Genomic DNA, 20,000 nt, shown 5'->3' on the forward strand with positions numbered 1-20,000 from the left:
ACAACATATCTACAATACAACACATTATTACACACTACTCTACCACAACATATCTACAATACAACACATTATTACACACTACTCTACCACAACATATCTACAATACAACACATTATTACACTACCACAACATATCTACAATACAACACATTATTACACACTACCACAACATATCTACAATACAACACATTATTACACACTACCACAACATATCTACAATACAACACATTATTACACACTACTCTACCACAACATATCTACAATACAACACATTATTACACACTACTCTACCACAACATATCTACAATACAACACATTATTACACACTACCACAACATATCTACAATACAACACATTATTACACACTACCACAACATATCTACAATACAACACATTATTACACACTACTCTACCACAACATATCTACAATACAACACATTATTACACACTACTCTACCACAACATATCTACAATACAACACATTATTACACACTACCACAACATATCTACAATACAACACATTATTACACACTACTCTACCACAACATATCTACAATACAACACATTATTACACACTACCACAACATATCTACAATACAACACATTATTACACACTACTCTACCACAACATATCTACAATACAACACATTATTACACACTACCACAACATATCTACAGTACAACACATTATTACACACTACTCTACCACAACATATCTACAATACAACACATTATTACACACTACCACAACATATCTACAATACAACACATTATTACACACTACCACAACATATCTACAATACAACACATTATTACACACTACCACAACATATCTACAATACAACACATTATTACACACTACCACAACATATCTACAATACAACACATTATTACACACTACTCTACCACAACATATCTACAATACAACACATTATTACACGCTACCACAACATATCTACAGTACAACACATTATTACACACTACCACAACATATCTACAATACAACACATTATTACACACTACCACAACATATCTACAATACAACACATTATTGCACACTACCACAACATATCTACAATACAACACATTATTACACACTACCACAACATATCTACAATACAACACATTATTACACACTACTCTACCACAACATATCTACAATAGAACACATTATTACACACTACCACAACATATCTACAATACAACACATTATTACACACTACTCTACCACAACATATCTACAATACAACACATTATTACACACTACTCTACCACAACATATCTACAATACAACACATTATAACACACTACCACAACATATCTACAATACAACACATTATTACACACTACTCTACCACAACATATCTACAATACAACACATTATTACACACTACCACAACATATCTACAATACAACACATTATTACACACTACTCTACCACAACATATCTACAATACAACACATTATAACACACTACCACAACATATCTACAATACAACACATTATTACACACTACTCTACCACGACATATCTACAATACAACACATTATTACACACTACCACAACATATCTACAATACAACACATTATTACACACTACTCTACCACAACATATCTACAATACAACACATTATTACACACTTACACACATATCTACCACAACATATCTACAATACAACACATTATTACACACTACTCTACCACAACATATCTACAATACAACACATTATTACACACTACTCTACCACAACATATCTACAATACAACACATTATTACACACTACCACAACATATCTACAATACAACACATTATTACACACTACCACAACATATCTACAATACAACACATTATTACACACTACCACAACATATCTACAATACAACACATTATTACACACTACCACAACATATCTACAATACAACACATTATTACACACTACCACAACATATCTACAATACAACACATTATTACACACTACTCTACCACAACATATCTACAATACAACACATTATTACACACTACCACAACATATCTACAATACAACACATTATTACACACTACTCTACCACAACATATCTACAATACAACACATTATTACACACTACCACAACATATCTACAATACAACACATTATTACACACTACTCTACCACAACATATCTACAATACAACACATTATTACACACTACCACAACATATCTACAATACAACACATTATTACACACTACCACAACATATCTACAATACAACACATTATTACACACTACTCTACCACAACATATCTACAATACAACACATTATTACACACTACCACAACATATCTACAATACAACACATTATTACACACTACTCTACCACAACATATCTACAATACAACACATTATTACACACTACCACAACATATCTACAATACAACACATTATTACACACTACCACAACATATCTACAATACAACACATTATTACACACTACCACAACATATCTACAATACAACACATTATTACACACTACCACAAACATATCTACAATACAACACATTATTACACACTACCACAACATATCTACAATACAACACATTATTACACACTACCACAACATATCTACAATACAACACATTATTACACACTACCACAACATATCTACAATACAACACATTATTACACACTACCACAACATATCTACAATACAACACATTATTACACACTACCACAACATATCTACAATACAACACATTATTACACACTACCACAACATATCTACAATACAACACATTATTACACACTACCACAACATATCTACAATACAACACATTATTACACACTACTCTACCACAACATATCTACAATACAACACATTATTACACACTACTCTACCACAACATTTCTACAATACAAAATGTATAATACCACAATATTACATTACAATGTACGTGTGTGAAAGAGTGTGTTTGTTTGTGTGTCAGCTGATCTGAGTTCTTCTAACAGTCTTTTCAGCCACACCCAGAAACAAAATCACAAGCTTATAGTTACCAGAAACTACTCCCACCCCCTCCCTCTCTCCCCCATCTCTCCCTCCCACCCCTCCCCACCACCCCTCCCTCTCTCCCCATCCCTCTCTCACACCCCCTCAGCCCACTTCCTTCTCCCAGGTCACATGATGCTCCATTCACTTTACTACAGCTGTAAGGCCCAGATAGAGGCCACAGAAGTTACTTTCAGTTCCCCTCTCCAACAAAGCCGCCAGTCAACACCACACACACACACACACACACACACACACACACCCACACCCACACCCACACCCACACACACACACACACACACACACACACACACACACACACACACACACACACAAAGTGTGGGTGGTTTCACCACCACCTCCTATTCAGAAAGTCCCCCAGCTCACACCCTCATAGAAGTGCAGTGAGACCTCGATCTAGGCCCAAAACACAGCCAGATAGTTAGCTCTGTGTCTTCAGCCTAGCTGGCCCCTGCTGCTCTGAAAGAGTCCATTTGGAACAGCCGGAGTCTGGCTTCCTAATGGAATGTGTTGCGGTGGCACTGTTTGTATGGGCAGATAGTGTGTGGAGGGGGAAACCGGGAGAGCCGAGCAGACACAACAAAGAGGAAAACCTAAACAGGGCTGAGCATAGGCTAGCCTCTGAGGACCGCTGGGTCAGGAGGGACAGGAAGGGGCGAGGGCTGAGAGGAGTACAGGGAAGGGCGGGGGAAGAGACAGCCAGGGTGAGACAGGGGGGCTTTGGGAGGAGCAGAGTGGAGGGTAAGGAGGGGCAGGCGGAGCAGGGAAGAGAGTAGGGAGGGACCGGAGGAGCAGAGTGGAGGGTAGGGGGCAGGAGGCTGGAGGGTAGGGAAGGGCAGGCGGAGCAGGGAAGAGAGTAGGGAGGGACCGGAGGAGCAGAGTGGAGGGTAGGGGGCAGGAGGCTGGAGGGTAGGGAGGGGCAGGCGGAGCAGGGAAGAGAGTAGGGAGGGACCGGAGGAGCAGAGGGAGGGTAGGGGGGCAGGAGGCTGGAGGGTAGGGAGGGACCGGAGGAGCAGAGTGGAGGGTAGGGGGCAGGAGGCTGGAGGGTAGGGAGGGGCAGGCGGAGCAGGGAAGAGAGTAGGGAGGGATCGGAGGAGCAGAGTGGAGGGTAGGGGGCAGGAGGCTGGAGGGGAGGGAGGGGCAGGCGGAGCAGGGAAGAGAGTAGGGAGGGACCGGAGGAGCAGAGTGGAGGGTAGGGGGGCAGGAGGCTGGAGGGTAGGGAGGGGCAGGCGGAGCAGGGAAGAGAGTAGGGAGGGGCTGGGGAAGCAGAGTGGAGGGCAGGGAGGGGCAGGGCAACAGGGTGGAGGGGAGGGAGGGAATCTACCCAGGGAGCCGGCAGGAGTTTAGGAGTACATTTCCCCTCACCACTGATTTGTCCCCTCGCCACTGATTTGGAAGGTCTATCTCGTCCATCTGATGGTTAAGGTTAGGATTTAGGGAGGGAAAGCTGATCCTAGATCTGTACCAGAAAGACTACTTCGGTCCTAAGCTCCTCACTGAGTAGTAGGCTCCTAACTCCACCACGGTTAGGCTAAGTCTCACTTTAACTACAGGCTTTAACTAAGGGCCTTACATCAGTAACAGGCACACAGAACTGAAGTCCACAGGAAAGGGTCTGCTTCACGCCCATTAGTCTTTGAGTTGTCAAACAGAGGATGCTTCATTAGTATTCTGTCCAATAAACACAACTCATTTGAAGCCTGTTATGCTCTCTGAAAAAAGATTGTGTACAAACACACACACAAACACACACCCATCAAATCCGTGTCTGTGCAAAGCTTAACGTTTGTTTATGTTGTGCCAGGGAAAGGACACGGCACTCCTCTAGCTTTGCAATAGCTGCTGAAAAAATAATAAAAAGCTTAAGTTAGGCTAAATCTCCCACCTTTCACAACATTATACAAGAAGAGGCAGGGGCTGTTGCATGCCGCTACTGGGACCAGTCCATATTTAATTGGTGATCAATCTCCAGCTGGAAAAAGCTCATAGGTGGAATGTGTTGATGCTCGGGTAAATACGATTTAGACTTAGCTAAAGGAAAGTCTAAATGAATAAAGATAATATTTTATAGTATACTCTGGAACAGTCATCATCTCATTATACTGAGGATAAACATTTATGTGAATTCAAGAGCATAGAATAGAGAAATCCCACCTGCTTGAGGACAAGAGGGTAGCGTACATTAGAACACTACATGCAAACACATAGCTAAGTATCTTACCACTCATGTTAGGGGTATGTATATTCATATATCCATTGCCAACCCCCTGGAGCCTGGATGTATATTCATGTGTATTGTACTGTAGAGCATTGACATGGTTAATGTTCAGTATAGTTGCTCAGGACCTGGTTTATGCCGGTTTCCTTTACGGAGCTTTAGCTGATTCCATCAGGTCTGTCAATCACTATAAAGTGTGTCAGTTAGAGGAAAGACTGGAGCAAAGTGGATTACGTCTCTATAGCCAAGCCACACATACAGGCTCCAGGGGTTGGCAATGGCTGCAGCCTGCCATGAAGTAGACTACCACACACACAGACACAGAGCAAACTGTTCTGCATTGAGATGGAGGTTCATTATTCTGTGTCTATGGATATGAAATCCCTACTGATATGACAGGCTGCTGTACACAAAGACAAGTGTACGACCCAGGTTCACCTATATCTGCGTGAATGTTGACTTACTAAATTAAAAAGTTCTTTCAGGTGACACACATATAGGCTAAAGAAAGGTTGGAAGGTAGAAGTACTGTTTCTGCACAGCTAATAGATGTCATCAGGTCTCGGTTGAATCACTCCTACAGTGTTGTACTTTCAAACACAAAAGCTTCAGGTAAAACAGCATATTCTCCAGCTTAAATAAACAGCGTTATATGAATACACTGCACTGTAAAGATCATGCCATGCACCCCAATAAAACGTATATCTGATACCAATCACTGCATTGACACAGCAGCATGAAGACCTAAATGTCCACTAGCGTGGTGAGGCCACCTGACAGAGAGAGAATCTGGACAAACACAGCGATGGGCTTCTGCTCAGCTCCAAACTGATCAACATTTCCACAAATCCTCATCTATGGTGTGTCCCAGAACGTGACATGACATGCAGCTCAACACAAAGGCCTATGTGCCACTGAGTGGGCAGTGTAGTGCTTACAAAACCATAACAAGTGACTGACTGACTGACAATGTTATGCTTGAGATTTCGTTTCCTCTATTGCTTTACACATGTAATACACTTAGAACAACACATAATGATGTAACATAGTCCGACAAAATGGAGACAACTGCAGCAGCAGGGACTGGCTGTCCTTCTTCTGGGAAGTGACATTACCTGGTGTCTCCATTTATCGGACTATGTTACATTATATGGTGTTTGTGGCACACAGAATGTGAAATCCGTCCACGTGTATCCACCACTATGCAGTCCACATATCACCGACATATTCTTCGAAACCATCTGCAACTTTCCTCTGTCCATTCCATGATCACCAAGGTTCTGATCGAACGCAGCCTGTGCTGGCTGAACGGAACGTGGCTGCTGCAAGCATGCCTCTGTTTACAGAGACCCCGACGTGGCTGCTGCAAGCATGCCTCTGTTTACAGAGACCCCGACGTGGCTGCTGCAAGCATGCCTCTGTTTACAGAGACCCCGACGTGGCTGCTGCAAGCATGCCTCTGTTTACAGAGACCCCGACGTGGCTGCTAGCAGCCTCTGTTTACAGAGACCCCGACGTGGCTGCTGCAAGCATGCCTCTGTTTACAGAGACCCCGACGTGGCTGCTGCAAGCATGCCTCTGTTTACAGAGACCCCGACGTGGCTGCTGCAAGCATGCATGCCTCTGTTTACAGAGACCACGACGTGGCTGCTGCAAGCATGCCTCTGTTTACAGAGACCCCGACGTGGCTGCTGCAAGCATGCCTCTGTTTACAGAGACCCCGACGTGGCTGCTGCAAGCATGCCTCTGTTTACAGAGACCCCGACGTGGCTGCTGCAAGCATGCCTCTGTTTACAGAGACCACGACGTGGCTGCTGCAAGCATGCCTCTGTTTACAGAGACCCCGACGTGGCTGCTGCAAGCATGCCTCTGTTTACAGAGACCCCGACGTGGCTGCTGCAAGCATGCCTCTGTTTACAGAGACCCCGACGTGGCTGCTAGCAGCCTCTGTTTACAGAGATCCCGACGTGGCTGCTGCAAGCATGCCTCTGTTTACAGAGACCCCGACGTGGCTGCTGCAAGCATGCCTCTGTTTACAGAGACCCCGACGTGGCTGCTAGCAGCCTCTGTTTACAGAGACCCCGACGTGGCTGCTAGCAGCCTCTGTTTACAGAGACCCCAACGTGGCTGCTGCAAGCATGCCTCTGTGGTCCTGTGTAGCTCAGTTGGTAGAGCATGGCGCTTGTAACACCAGGGTAGTGGGTTCGATCCCCGGGACCACCCATACGTAGAATGTATGCACACATGACTGTAAGTCGCTTTGGATAAAAGCGTCTGCTAAATGGCATATATTATTATATTATATTTATTATTGTTTACAGAGACCCCGACGTGGCTGCTAGCAGCCTCTGTTTACAGAGACCACGACGTGGCTGCTGCAAGCATGCCTCTGTTTACAGAGACCCCGACGTGGCTGCTGCAAGCATGCCTCTGTTTACAGAGACCCCGACGTGGCTGCTGCAAGCATGCCTCTGTTTACAGAGACCCCGACGTGGCTGCTGCAAGCATGCCTCTGTTTACAGAGACCCCGACGTGGCTGCTGCAAGCATGCCTCTGTTTACAGAGACCACAACGTGGCTGCTGCAAGCATGCCTCTGTTTACAGAGACCCCGACGTGGCTGCTGCAAGCATGCCTCTGTTTACAGAGACCCCGACGTGGCTGCTGCAAGCATGCCTCTGTTTACAGAGACCCAGACGTGGCTGCTGCAAGCATGCCTCTGTTTACAGAGACCACGACGTGGCTGCTGCAAGCATGCCTCTGTTTACAGAGACCACGACGTGGCTGCTGCAAGCATGCCTCCGTTTACAGAGGCCACGACGTTGCTGCTGCAAGCATGCCTCTGTTTACAGAGGCCACGACGTGGCTGCTGCAAGCATGCCTCTGTTTACAGAGACACCGACTCCCCAACATGGCCGAAATGTGCTTTGTTATTGTTGCTACATCATAATTATCGTTTTCTAAGTAATTACTAAGTGAAGTTCTACTATACTACTATTGACACTATTAAAAATAAATAACACCACCATATTAAAAAAAGGTTAAGGTGAAGAGTGGACTGCATTCTGATACGGAGCCCATACTCACCATTTGATGATGGTGACCGTATGGAATATTCGTTTCTTGAAAAAAGGCACTGAGGGCAGTCTAAAACAAAAATAAAATATAAAAATAAAATATATATTACATTTAGACTCTACTACATAGAACACAGAACACATGTATTTTTAAAATAAATCAATATAAATACATGTTGTTTAGAGATTTCTGTCAGTACAGTGTGTGTTTACAAAACATTCAGCACATAAACAATGGAGCTGAATCAAATGTGATGTGAAAAATCTATTTCACTTTTCAGTGCAGACTAAACAATCATGTGCAGTCAAAACAAACGAACGGTTGTCTATATCGCATAATTGCATTTTCTAGCCTCGCCTAACCACTGCATGGGAACAGGTTCATTTCATCTCTAGAGTAAATTATAATTGGATATTGACTGGGTAAACGTTTCCCATTCCAGCCTTACTTAATGGATACTACGGATATTTATAAAGCAGATACAATAGCACAATTCGATAAAAAATACAAATAAATACATGTTAGAAGTTGAGTTTAAGTGTTGATACTGATCTTTCTTTTCGAATGTTCTTGTGCAACATCAAATTTCGGCCATGACCAACAACAATGAACATCGCAGCCCGGTCAAAACTACATTTACTGTCTGTCACATACGCAGTCAAACATAAACATTAGCACGCCATCTCGCTACTGATCGTAGCTAACCCTTACCTCAAATTGCCAATGTGCTGCTTGCAAAAGCTGCTTTGCCTGATCTGCAGCACAACCCGCTGTCAAGACGAACTGGTTTATCATTACTTGGTGTTTGAGCTCATCCATTTTGCGCTGAAGCTTTATTCCTACTCGCGTCTCGTAGTATTGTGTCTAGACTTCGATATTCGTGGTTTTAGTCCTCTCTTTTCAGTCTCAGTCGTTCACCATCACAACCGGTTGAGAAAACACAAATATTTACTGTAGGAGCAGTAGTGCCCCTTGAGTGACGCCAGCCGGCAGCCAGTGGAAACAAAGCACTGCAAATGGGATTTGTATGCCACAAAAGTCCTGCCATAACTAGGGGGCCTTGATGAATTATTCCATGTTCTCGAATCACAAGACAGGAATTGTCAGTCCATTGCAAAAAAAAATGCTTAGAATCTAGACAGTTCACATGTTCATGAAAATATAAAATAGTAACGTCAAATATGAGAGGATTATGTGCCCAAAAATGAGGATTTATTATATTTGTTTGTTTTGGACTACAAGTCCCATGAGTCAATGCTTTGTTTGTAAAGTTCTAGGGGCTGGAATTTTGTGAATGACGGCCGGTCCTGTCCAATTCCCATGCGCGCTGTGTCACTATCTTGCCAAATATGGTAAACAAAACTTCCACAATTACATTAGGGACAGTCTATTCACGGGTGTCTTTAATATAGCCCACATTCAGAAGCGTCGTGTCCGCGCATTTCTTTAGTGAGATGACTTAAGACAATATTGCAGTCAAAACCACGCAGCACAGCCTAGATTGTCTATATGCAGTCATTAAATCATTTATTACATGTTTATAAATTACTTGTTAAATGTTGTCATATACCAATTATATCTGTGTTTTGTATTATGATTACTTTATAATACATTTATTATATATGCATGTTTCAAACTGTCTACGACTCTATTACTGTACGCGTAGCCTCGTCGAGAACCAGGCTTCTCCAAGGGAGGCGTTACAACGACGTGATTTTGGAGGTATGGTAACGCGAGACTACTGCATGTGTGACTTGTTCTCATTCTGCTCGTGCAGATATGAGAATCTGCAATCATTTTCTCTCTTTGTCCATATACACCCTATGTACTGAGCCTCTAGTTGGCAGACTGTTTCGTCCCAATTAGCTCTCATAAGAAAGACAATGTTTCATTTAATGGCCCCAATGAGACCCCTATTAACAACAGCCCCCAATGCCTAAATTGCATTGAAGTGGATGCAGGGTGAAAGGAAAATAACGCTGCAGCCACAGAGAGTAGACGGTTCCCCTGCTGGCGTTTTCTGAGAAAAAAATTATATATATATATATATATTTGTTTATTTTATTGATGAACGTAAAATACTGTAAAAAAAAAGAAGAAAATCAGCTCCAATTGATTTTAATTTAGGAAATTTGTTCCAATGTATTCCCACTCATAATACAGAGATATACAGTATGTGACCATATACAAATATCAGCAAGGGTTGAAATGATTCTGTTTTAGTTTAATATTATATCTGTTTGCGCTTCTTGCGGTCAATTTGCAGTTGACAAATTATTTGCAATTACGTTCCGGCCACCTGACCATCTGCTCAAGAAAAATCGTCCCGCTGCTGAATCTAGTTGATGATCCCTGGAGTAGACTGTGTGTAAAACGAACCGTCAATACCGTCAATAAACCTACAAGGAGTGTGGGAAACTGGATACTGTAAACATCCTGTTATCTGTGTGCAGCCTCTCTTATGCGCAACCTCTCCGTGGGTGTGTGTGCGTGGGTTTGTGTTAGGTTTTGGAAATAGAGACACCTGCTGGTGAAATGGTCCCTTTGAAAAGTGCATTATATCAATATAATATAGCTATCCTCAGGGCACAACCAAACTGCCAAATTCTAGTTTTGGACTCTCTATGAATATGGCCAATGTTGTCGTTTTTACTACTATAATCCCCTTTTTGATGAGTCTGATGACCTTTATAATCACCCTTTAAGGACATCATAGCTAGACCATATACCGTGGCCTGATTTCAGTGTCCTCATGTAAAGTGGGCTAGACGTCATGCAAAACAGGTGAATAATGATAGATTACAAGATATCCCCTATTACAACAGACCCCCGTCTGTAGACGTACTGTATGCCATAGGCCTCTCTTGACAAACACTGCTGTTGCCTCTAGCAACCATAAGAACAGCTGGTCAAGCACTTACCCTGTTTCACCAGGGCCCTTCGTGATTGACCAGCAACAAACCTGGAAACATCCCACTGGGCACACACTGATTGAATCAACGTTAAATTGCACGTCATTTCAAGTAAATGACATTGAACCAACGTGGAGTAGACATTGAATTGACGTCTGTGCCCAGTGGGATTTTGAAACCATTTGGTGCCTCCTTCCTTCTGTGACAGACAGTAGCCTGCAACAGCTGGACTGGCTTATCTAAGTGTTTACATGCAGTCATTCATGCTACACTCTCATAAAATGACCCACTTCTTCTTTGTCCCGGCATTCACAGCTCTGCTTTGCCCCAGATCTGTTCAGGCAACTAGGCCTACTGTGTGTGAACCTGCTCTTCTACAAGCGCATGGACCAAAGGCTCTTTAGTATGCCCACTGTTAACAGTGTAATGATTGAGAGACTGCAGTATTTTCCCACTACTGCCACCAATGTAACAACTGGCGTGATCCTGGACAACACCCTGTCGTTCTCAACTAACATCAAGGCGGTGGCCCGTTCCTGTAGGTTCATGCTCTACAACATCCGCAGAGTACGACCCTGCCTCACACAGGAAGCGGCGCAGGTCCTAATCCAGGCACTTGTCATCTCCCGTCTGGATTACTGCAACTCGCTGTTGGCTGGGCTCCCTGCCTGTGCCATTAAACCCCTTCAACTCATCCAGAACGCCGCAGCCCGTCTGGTGTTCAACCTTCCCAAGTTCTCTCACGTCACCCCGCTCCTCCGTTCTCTCCACTGGCTTCCAGTTGAAGCTCGCATCCGCTACAAGACCATGGTGCTTGCCTACGGAGCTGTGAGGGGAACGGCACCTCAGTACCTCCAGGCTCTGATCAGGCCCTACACCCAAACAAGGGCACTGCGTTCATCCACCTCTGGCCTGCTCGCCTCCCTACCACTGAGGAAGTACAGCTCCCGCTCAGCCCAGTCAAAACTGTTCGCTGCCCTGGCCCCCCAATGGTGGAACAAACTCCCTCACGACGCCAGGACAGCGGAGTCAATCACCACCTTCCGGAGACACCTGAAACCCCACCTCTTTAAGGAATACCTAGGATAGGTTAAGTAATCCCTCTCACCCCACCCCCCCCCCTAAGTTTTAGATGCACTATTGTTAAGTGACTGTCCCACTGGATGTCATAAGGTGAATGCACCAATTTGTAAGTCGCTCTGGATAAGAGCGTCTGCTAAATGACTTAAATGTAAATGTAAATGTAGGGAACAGCCAGCTCGACGCTCCAACCACCACCCCTCAAGTTACAGGGCAAGCACAATAGAGATTCTATTAAATTACTAGAGGGACTATGTCATAAACCCTAAAAGGTCCAGAATGGGTGAAAATGGCAGCCATATTGGTCAGGGAGAAATCGTAACCAGCCTAATTAGAATGAATGGCAGTAGAGGCATAATCCTGATTTTACTTCAAGCAGGAAAATAAAAGTAGCGTAAGTTGTGTAATATATCAGAAATTGCGTAATAACATGTTTGTCAACCTAGAATATTGTCATATAATGATAAATATAGTTTAAACAGGTTTTATACCAATTCTCTGTATAAATAGCCTCTAAAATGTATGTAAACAGTCCATAAATGTCCAAATAAATAATAAAAGTGGGGGAAAACTACGAGTGCTATTATATGAAACAACGTCAGTACTTGTTGCATTTACAGCTTGTCTAAGTCCTATCATCAACTGATTTCAGCCAGTGACCAGCTGTGGCTGGACTGCATTGTTTGAATGGAATGTAGGCATGTTGGCAGTTAATTGGAAAAATGTATTGGGGGATGCACTACATTTGTGATTTTTAAAAACCTAAATGTATTTGAGTGTTTACAAGCATTTGTAATTTGAGTCTGATAATTATCTGATAATACTTGTGGATATAAAAATACTTGGTTGATATATGTTTTCCACTTTGAAAATGTTTGCGCTCAGCACTGTAGGTTTCTCTGGATGACAGTGTCTACTAAAATGGAAAAGGAATGAATCGACCATTATAGTTTTCACAAAGAAATAAGTTGCATTTGCATACTTTTTCGTACTGATCCCCAATGGGAACCAAACCCACATCCCTAGCATTGCAAGTACCATGGTCTACCAACTGCACCACATCATCACATCATTGCAAACCACTTGATGTCTCAATGTACTCACTTACTATATTGTGCATTGCTTTTGGTGACAGAAAGTCTACAGGTACAAACCTAGATGACCACCAGCCTATGTACAATACAGTAATGTACATTTACATTAAGTGGTTTGTAAGGATGGTAAAATAATACTGCACAAAAAGTGGTGGTTTATTGTTATTTGATCAAGAACAATATTTAATTTGATGTGGATGTTTTGTGTCTTTGCCCATTACTTTACGCCTTTTGATGTAAATGTTTGAGGACAGACAGGGTTTTGTTCTCTCTGGATCCCATTAGAATGGCTTTAGAAGAGAAGGGGTCAGGGCAACAACTCTTACAATTCCAACTATTGAATCCTGCAAGATACTGTTCTTCATTATACAACCACCTTTCTTGCCAAATCAGAGATGCCTGCTATATCGGTCCGTTAATACTAGTAAAGACCCAGTGCACTACTTTTGTGAGATGTATTTTTTTTTTTATCATATTCATATATTAATACCCTCAGCACCCCTACTTCCCACGACTATGGATTCAGAGCAACTACAACAGAGGCTTGTGAAAGGGGAAATGTTGCAGGACAGGTCACTGTGTGTGAGGGAGAGTGGTGTCAGGTCAGGTTAGGATCCTTAATCTCTGCCAACCTCTAAAAAATGTCTGATCTATTACTGGCTCAGGTCTGGGGCCATCTGTTTGAAGATGCTGAAAGCACCATGGGCAGCATCTCAATGTCTTATGTGTTTTGCTCTGCTCATGCCCTATCCTTCATTTGCATTGATCTATATGCACCAACCTGCTGGGAATTTGCTTTCACCTGTCCAGTTTTCTCATATCAGTACAAATTGATTCAGCTCTCTAGTTACAGTGTGTAGGATCTTAATGTGATCACCCTGTAGCAGGAGAACTTTCCTGAAATACAGGACATTTATATTTGTTGGCATTTGAGTTTTTTCACTTTGAAATTTCAGACTTGATTTTCCGATATGAAAAATGTACAATTCACTACAAAAATGTATATGAATTATAAACCACATAATAATTCACATTTCTTGTTGCTGGAGGATTATTTTCCTGCTGTCGCAAACTGGCTCAAATTAAGATGCAGTACACTATATCTCCACAGAGCGGCAGTGCATCCCTATGTGAGGAGCAGAGATACCTTTCCATTGGCAACAGATGGAGGCAGGTATTTTTGTGTCATTTATAAACTGTGGATTGTAGTAAATAGAAAAACGAGATGTCCAAAATCCCGCAAAATTGCAATAATTTGTTGGAGTAGGCAAATTTGTTCGGTCATCCCCCAATATTACGCTAATTCCCTAGGAGTGAAGTTGTGCAACTTGAGTCATTTTGTATTCTATTTCACAAGCATTATAGTTGGTGACAAATTGAATATACATTACATGATTTAAAATTAAATAATTCAGACACCGTAATATGTTATAGTTGGCCTAAGGTATTCTATAGCCTATGACGCTATTGTGTAGGAATTCCCTCTCATATTTCCCCTCTCTGCAGTTGGATGGTGCTATTTGATAGCCTACAGTTAATAAGGGGTTAGCTAAATGTTGACAAAAGGTATGGAATGCTGAGCAAAGTGTAGCACACGCGCGGGACTTGTGGCGCGACATTTCAGCGCTCCGTGGGGGCATTGTCGCGCCATATTGCTCTCAACAGGTCTTGGATCAGGATTGGGCTCGGGACAACAATAGCCTTTAGAAAGAGATGTCAATTGTTGTTGATTTTGTGGTTATCCTTGAATTCCGCAATGTAACCTTAACATAGGCCAGCCTAACTGTAAGTCGCTTTGGATAAAAGCGTCTGCTAAATGGCATATATTATTATTATTATATTAATGTCGGTATAATGATACATTCTGGTTGAGAAGTTGAGCGCGCTCCTCATATCCTCATGCACACCAGCTTTGTCTGTCAAGACAAGTGAAACCTGGAGAGCAGGCAACCAATCACAGACCTCTAAGACGTTTAAAGGGCTCGTGGGAAGTCTCTCCACCTTTATTATGAGCATCCAAGAACCTTCCAGCACCCAGACCTTTTCATGTATCATTCTGGTGAGCAATTGGCCGGGATTGAAATATTATGGATTATTAAAAACGACTGAAATTGATTAAACCATCTTCTACATGTCTATATAAACTGCTGGATCATACTGAGGTGAGCCCTCCCCCTCTGCACTTGTTGCGCAGAAGATAGATGCTGCTTCTCCGGAGTCCTAGGAGAATAGAGCACAGGGACCGACCGATCACCGACCACTGCAACAGGTGTACACTGTTCCCGAGCATTATCGCTGACCTGTTTTTGAGGTAAGGGTATATAGGCTACTGTGTTATAATCACTTGTTTAATTGTCATGTTTAGACATGTTGGCATGTTGAGAAATTGTTTATTTATTTTTTATATAGAATGTTTTTAATAGACTATTGTAATGGGAGTAGTGACTCGAATTCGACTGTTGAGACACATAGGCTTTTTTATATAGTGTGTTTTTAATAGGCTACTGTAATGGGGGTAGTGGCTCAAATGCGATCTTTTTTATGTGGTTTCGGTCGATTTCAATATTTGTTTTGCTGCAGGAACAGTCCTTCAAAATTTCCACATCTTCGCGATTGAACGTGCGTCACGCTTAGAATGCCTGTCCTGATGAGTCCGGAGATCGCCTCCAAGTTTAATAAGGAGAAATGGCTGAACCTCCAGCCGGAGCTTCAGGACAGCGCAGCCGGCTCAGTACACCTGGACGACAGCCTGACCAGCCTCCACTGGCTGCAGAACTTCTCCATCCTCAGCGCTAACCAGGAAAGACCCACCGGTACTGGCTCCGGTTGCCCATCACATCACCTGCTTTCCTACCACCAGCGCCTGTACCCCCGTGGAACCGACTCCCCGTCCAGCCCTCCAGCGGGGGACACCGCCGCCTGCGGGATGCCTCGCTGCCTCGGGAGCCCGGTTACCTCTGGCAGTAACTCCACCGATGTGCGTTTGGTGAATTACCCTCACCACGAACACCACATCAAGGCGCAGATCATCCCACCGGAGGAGATTGACTTTAAAACGAACCCCAAAGTCAAACCGCCGTATTCCTACGCCTCTCTCATCTGTATGGCCATGCAGGCCAGCAAGAAGCCCAAGGTGACTCTGTCCACCATCTATAACTGGATCACAGACAACTTCTGCTACTACAGACACGCAGATCCTAGCTGGCAGGTAAATGACCCGGCTCTCCTCTGTCACTCTATTATTGATGAGCTAAATGACGACAGGGAGAGAAGAGAGAGACCAGATAAGGGCTAGCAGAAGGGTTGCAATATGCATACTAAACCTGTTGTTTTGTTGTAAGAATATTAATACACAAAAATCCATTTAAAACACATTGTTCCTGTTATTTATTATAATCATCCAGTAACTTATAATCACCAACAGTAACTTATACTGTATTTTATTTAGATCCTAGTGATATTCATTTGAATTTACATTTATAATTTATAAACCAAGGTGTCTCAAATAAGAGTACATCTTTGCTATTTCTACCCTCTGAGAGATATCTGTCAGGCTTCTATCTCAGGGGGTCAGACACAAGTGCTTTACTGCTCTAGGGAGGGGGTTGTGTGTGTGTGTGTGTGTGTGTGTGTGTGTGTGTGTGTGTGTGTGTGTGTGTGTGTGTGTGTGTGTGTGTGTGTGTGTGTGTGTGTGTGTGTGTGTGTGTGTGTGTGTGTGTGTGTGTGTGTGTGTGTGTGTGTGTGTGTGTGTGTGTGTGTGTGTGTGTGTGTGTGTGTGTGTGTGTTAATGAGTATCCCTATGAGATCTCCCTTGGCAGCTAAGCATAGTTGATCATGTTTGAAATACACAGAGCTCTACACTAGAAAGCCTCATTAGGTACATTTCCTACACAAACAACAACAATAACTCCTCCTCCCCCTTAGAAGGCCCCCTCTCTTTTTCTCTCTATTTGACACACACATGCATATGAACACACATACACACACTATATCAAATTAGATTATTATTTACATCACATGCAACATGGATTTAACACATTTGTTTCTTCTCCCTTCCCCCTCTTCACTGCCCCTCCCTTTCTCCACTCCCCCTCCCCTCCTCCCCTTCTCCACACCCCCTCTCCTTCTCCCCTCCCCTTCTCCCCTTCACCTCCCCATCTCCCCTCCCCTTCTCCCCACCCCTTCCCATTCTCCCCACCCCTCCCATTCTCCCATTCTCCACTCCCCTTCTCCTCTCCCCTCCCCTTCTCCTCCCACCCCCTCCCATTCTCCCATTCTCCATTCCCCCTCCCTTTCACCTCCCCATCTCCCCTCCCCTTCTCCCCACCCCCTCCCATTCTCCCATTCTCCACTCCCCCTCCCCTTCTCCCCTCCCCTCCCCTAACAGAACTCTATCCGCCATAACCTCTCGCTCAACAAGTGTTTCACGAAGGTGCCGCGGCAGAAGGATGAACCAGGGAAAGGAGGCTTCTGGCAGATCGACCCTCAGTACGCTGACATGTTCGTTAACGGAGTCTTCAAGAGAAGGAGAATGTCCTCCAACCTTTACAACACCAACAGGCAGAGCAAGCTCCTACACAACCAGGAAACTGACTACCATAGAGGCACTCAGGGGAGCCAAGATGGCTACCACTACCTAGGAGCTGGAGCCAGCAGTAAGCGTAAACAACCTTCTCCAAGGCAACATGGCAAGATGGCGCGGACCCACAAATCCCCGCTGTTAGCCATGGAGGCCCACAACGCAGATATAGTTCTGAGGGGAGATTTTGACCTGGTGTCTGTATTTGATGACGTCCTCAGTGGTAACTGCAGTACGTTCGAAGAACTGGACATCGACACTGCTCTGAGTTCCCTGGGCTGCTCTCTGGACCTGACCCTGCAGGGGAGGCACTCCGCTGGGGTGGGAAGGTGGTGTGGAGAGGGGGACAACCAGACCCAGCAGACCCACTACTCTTACGACTACATGGAGCTGAGTGACTCAGTGGGATATGACAGCAGTAACATGGGGGACCATCATGTTCAACAGCAACAGCTGAGCCAGGATCAGTTGTTACAGAGCCACCTGCACCAGTTCGAGGAGGTGACTCTGTTTCCAGAGCAGCAGGAGTTGCATCCCTGGGAGGAGATGAAGGAGGAGGCTCAGGCTATCCCTCTGGATCAGGGCTTTGGGCTGTGTGAAGGATTCTTCTCAGAGATACAACCCTGGGAGAGGGCTGAGGTCTACCTGTGACAGACCAGCTATTGTTACGCCAGCCATTAACCAAGAGATTCAGGCCCTAGCCACGGCTTTCTTACAGTAAATGCTGGGACAGGAAAGTTAGACTTCACCAGTGGGCCAGGCGACCTACATACAGACTACTATTTTGCTACATTAGCATCATAAAGTCATCATGTTTTGAGAGATCTATACTGTATGTTTAGGACTTTAAGATGATCTGTGTTTCTGGTTTGATCACAGACTGGAGGACTAGAGGAGTCAATGAAGTGGAGATGCACTTATGGTGTTGGGTCGTAGTCGGACCTAGAGATCAGATTTCAATATGCTTTTCAAGTAGTCAATTTAATATATATCCATTAGAGTCTATGATAAGAGTCTGGCTGGGCACTAGTCTTTTGAGTCCTAGGCTATGGGAAAGTGGAGAGAGGGACATAAATGAACTGACATGCCTCAATCAGAATAATCAGAATATCCAAGCATGAGAGACAACGGGTATGTTTGAGGATAGAAAACATTTCAATTTCTAATGCTCTACTGTCAGAATGCTATTTGCCCTTGTTCCATAAAACATGCAATGCCACAGATTGACCACTCCGTTGTTTGACAACAATACCACAGCCTTGGCAGGCACAGATGCTTTTGTTAAACTTTTCCATGATTTATTCTGCCAATCTTTCATTTGATTGAACTCTGTCGATGAGTATGTTCAGGTTTAGGCTACCCATTGATATACTGAGGAAATCTACATTTTCTATCTGATGTGATCGGCTTCCTTTTAGTGATATTGATTTCTGATTGATTACTTCAAGTTACTATAATTTTGTATGTTCTTAAAAGGATGATTTATTTTAAAAGGTATCTTGTTTGGGAAAACTGATGAACCAATGAAATGCTTGTACTTCTTGAGTCAATCGTGAAGTTCAGCTCAAACTTGATACAATGTCTTCAATGTAATTCTGGTGTAATTCATAAATTGTTCAAAATGCAATCATGCCTCAATGCAATAAATGGCAATTTAGATGTTTTATCTCATTTGTTTGCCATACTGCATATGAAAGTCAAAGATGCAATCCCATTGGTCAATAAGAGTGAAAAACAGCTTTTTCATAGTTGGGAAGACAATATATCTCAATAATAGTCAGGCCCAGACTAGCCTGGTCTCCCAGACTAACCTGGTCTTTCAGACTAACCTGGTCTCTCAGACTAACCTGGTCTTTCAGATTAGCCTGCTCTCCCAGACTAACCTGGTCTTTCAGACTAACCTGGTCTCCCAAACTAACCTGGTCTTTCAGACTAACCTGGTCTCTCAGACTAACCTGGTCTTTCAGATTAGCCTGGTCCCTCAGACTAACCTGGTCTCTC

The 20,000-nt window shown here is 43.6% G+C and overlaps 2 protein-coding genes across 4 annotated transcripts in view; one reads left to right on the plus strand and one right to left on the minus strand.

Annotated features, from left to right (window-relative positions):
• Window positions 1-9,434, minus strand: part of LOC124038546 (UBA-like domain-containing protein 1) — a 38,411-nt gene extending 28,977 nt beyond the window's left edge. The window contains exons 1-2 of one of the 3 annotated variants that reach the window (XR_006839371.1): window positions 9,046-9,434; window positions 8,344-8,403 (exon numbers count right to left, since the gene is read on the minus strand). Coding sequence is in view for 2 of the 3 variants with exons in the window: in XM_046354560.1 (XP_046210516.1) it covers window positions 8,344-8,403; window positions 9,046-9,153 (168 nt within the window). In the remaining variant the exon portion in view is untranslated. The remainder of the gene's footprint in view (window positions 1-8,343; window positions 8,404-9,045) is intronic. The other 2 variants (XM_046354560.1, XM_046354561.1) reach the window with 2 other exon arrangements.
• Window positions 9,435-15,277: 5,843 nt separating this feature from the next.
• Window positions 15,278-19,756, plus strand: LOC124037307 (forkhead box protein J1-B-like). The gene is made up of 3 exons (XM_046352018.1): window positions 15,278-15,731; window positions 16,001-16,628; window positions 17,808-19,756. Exons 2-3 carry the CDS (start codon window positions 16,056-16,058, stop codon window positions 18,648-18,650), a joined length of 1,416 nt encoding a protein of 471 aa, XP_046207974.1. The 5' UTR covers window positions 15,278-15,731; window positions 16,001-16,055; the 3' UTR covers window positions 18,651-19,756.
• The last annotated feature ends 244 nt before the right edge of the window (window positions 19,757-20,000 follow it).

The sequence above is a fragment of the Oncorhynchus gorbuscha genome, linkage group LG06, assembly GCF_021184085.1.
Source record: "Oncorhynchus gorbuscha isolate QuinsamMale2020 ecotype Even-year linkage group LG06, OgorEven_v1.0, whole genome shotgun sequence".
Taxonomy (NCBI): domain Eukaryota; kingdom Metazoa; phylum Chordata; class Actinopteri; order Salmoniformes; family Salmonidae; genus Oncorhynchus; species Oncorhynchus gorbuscha.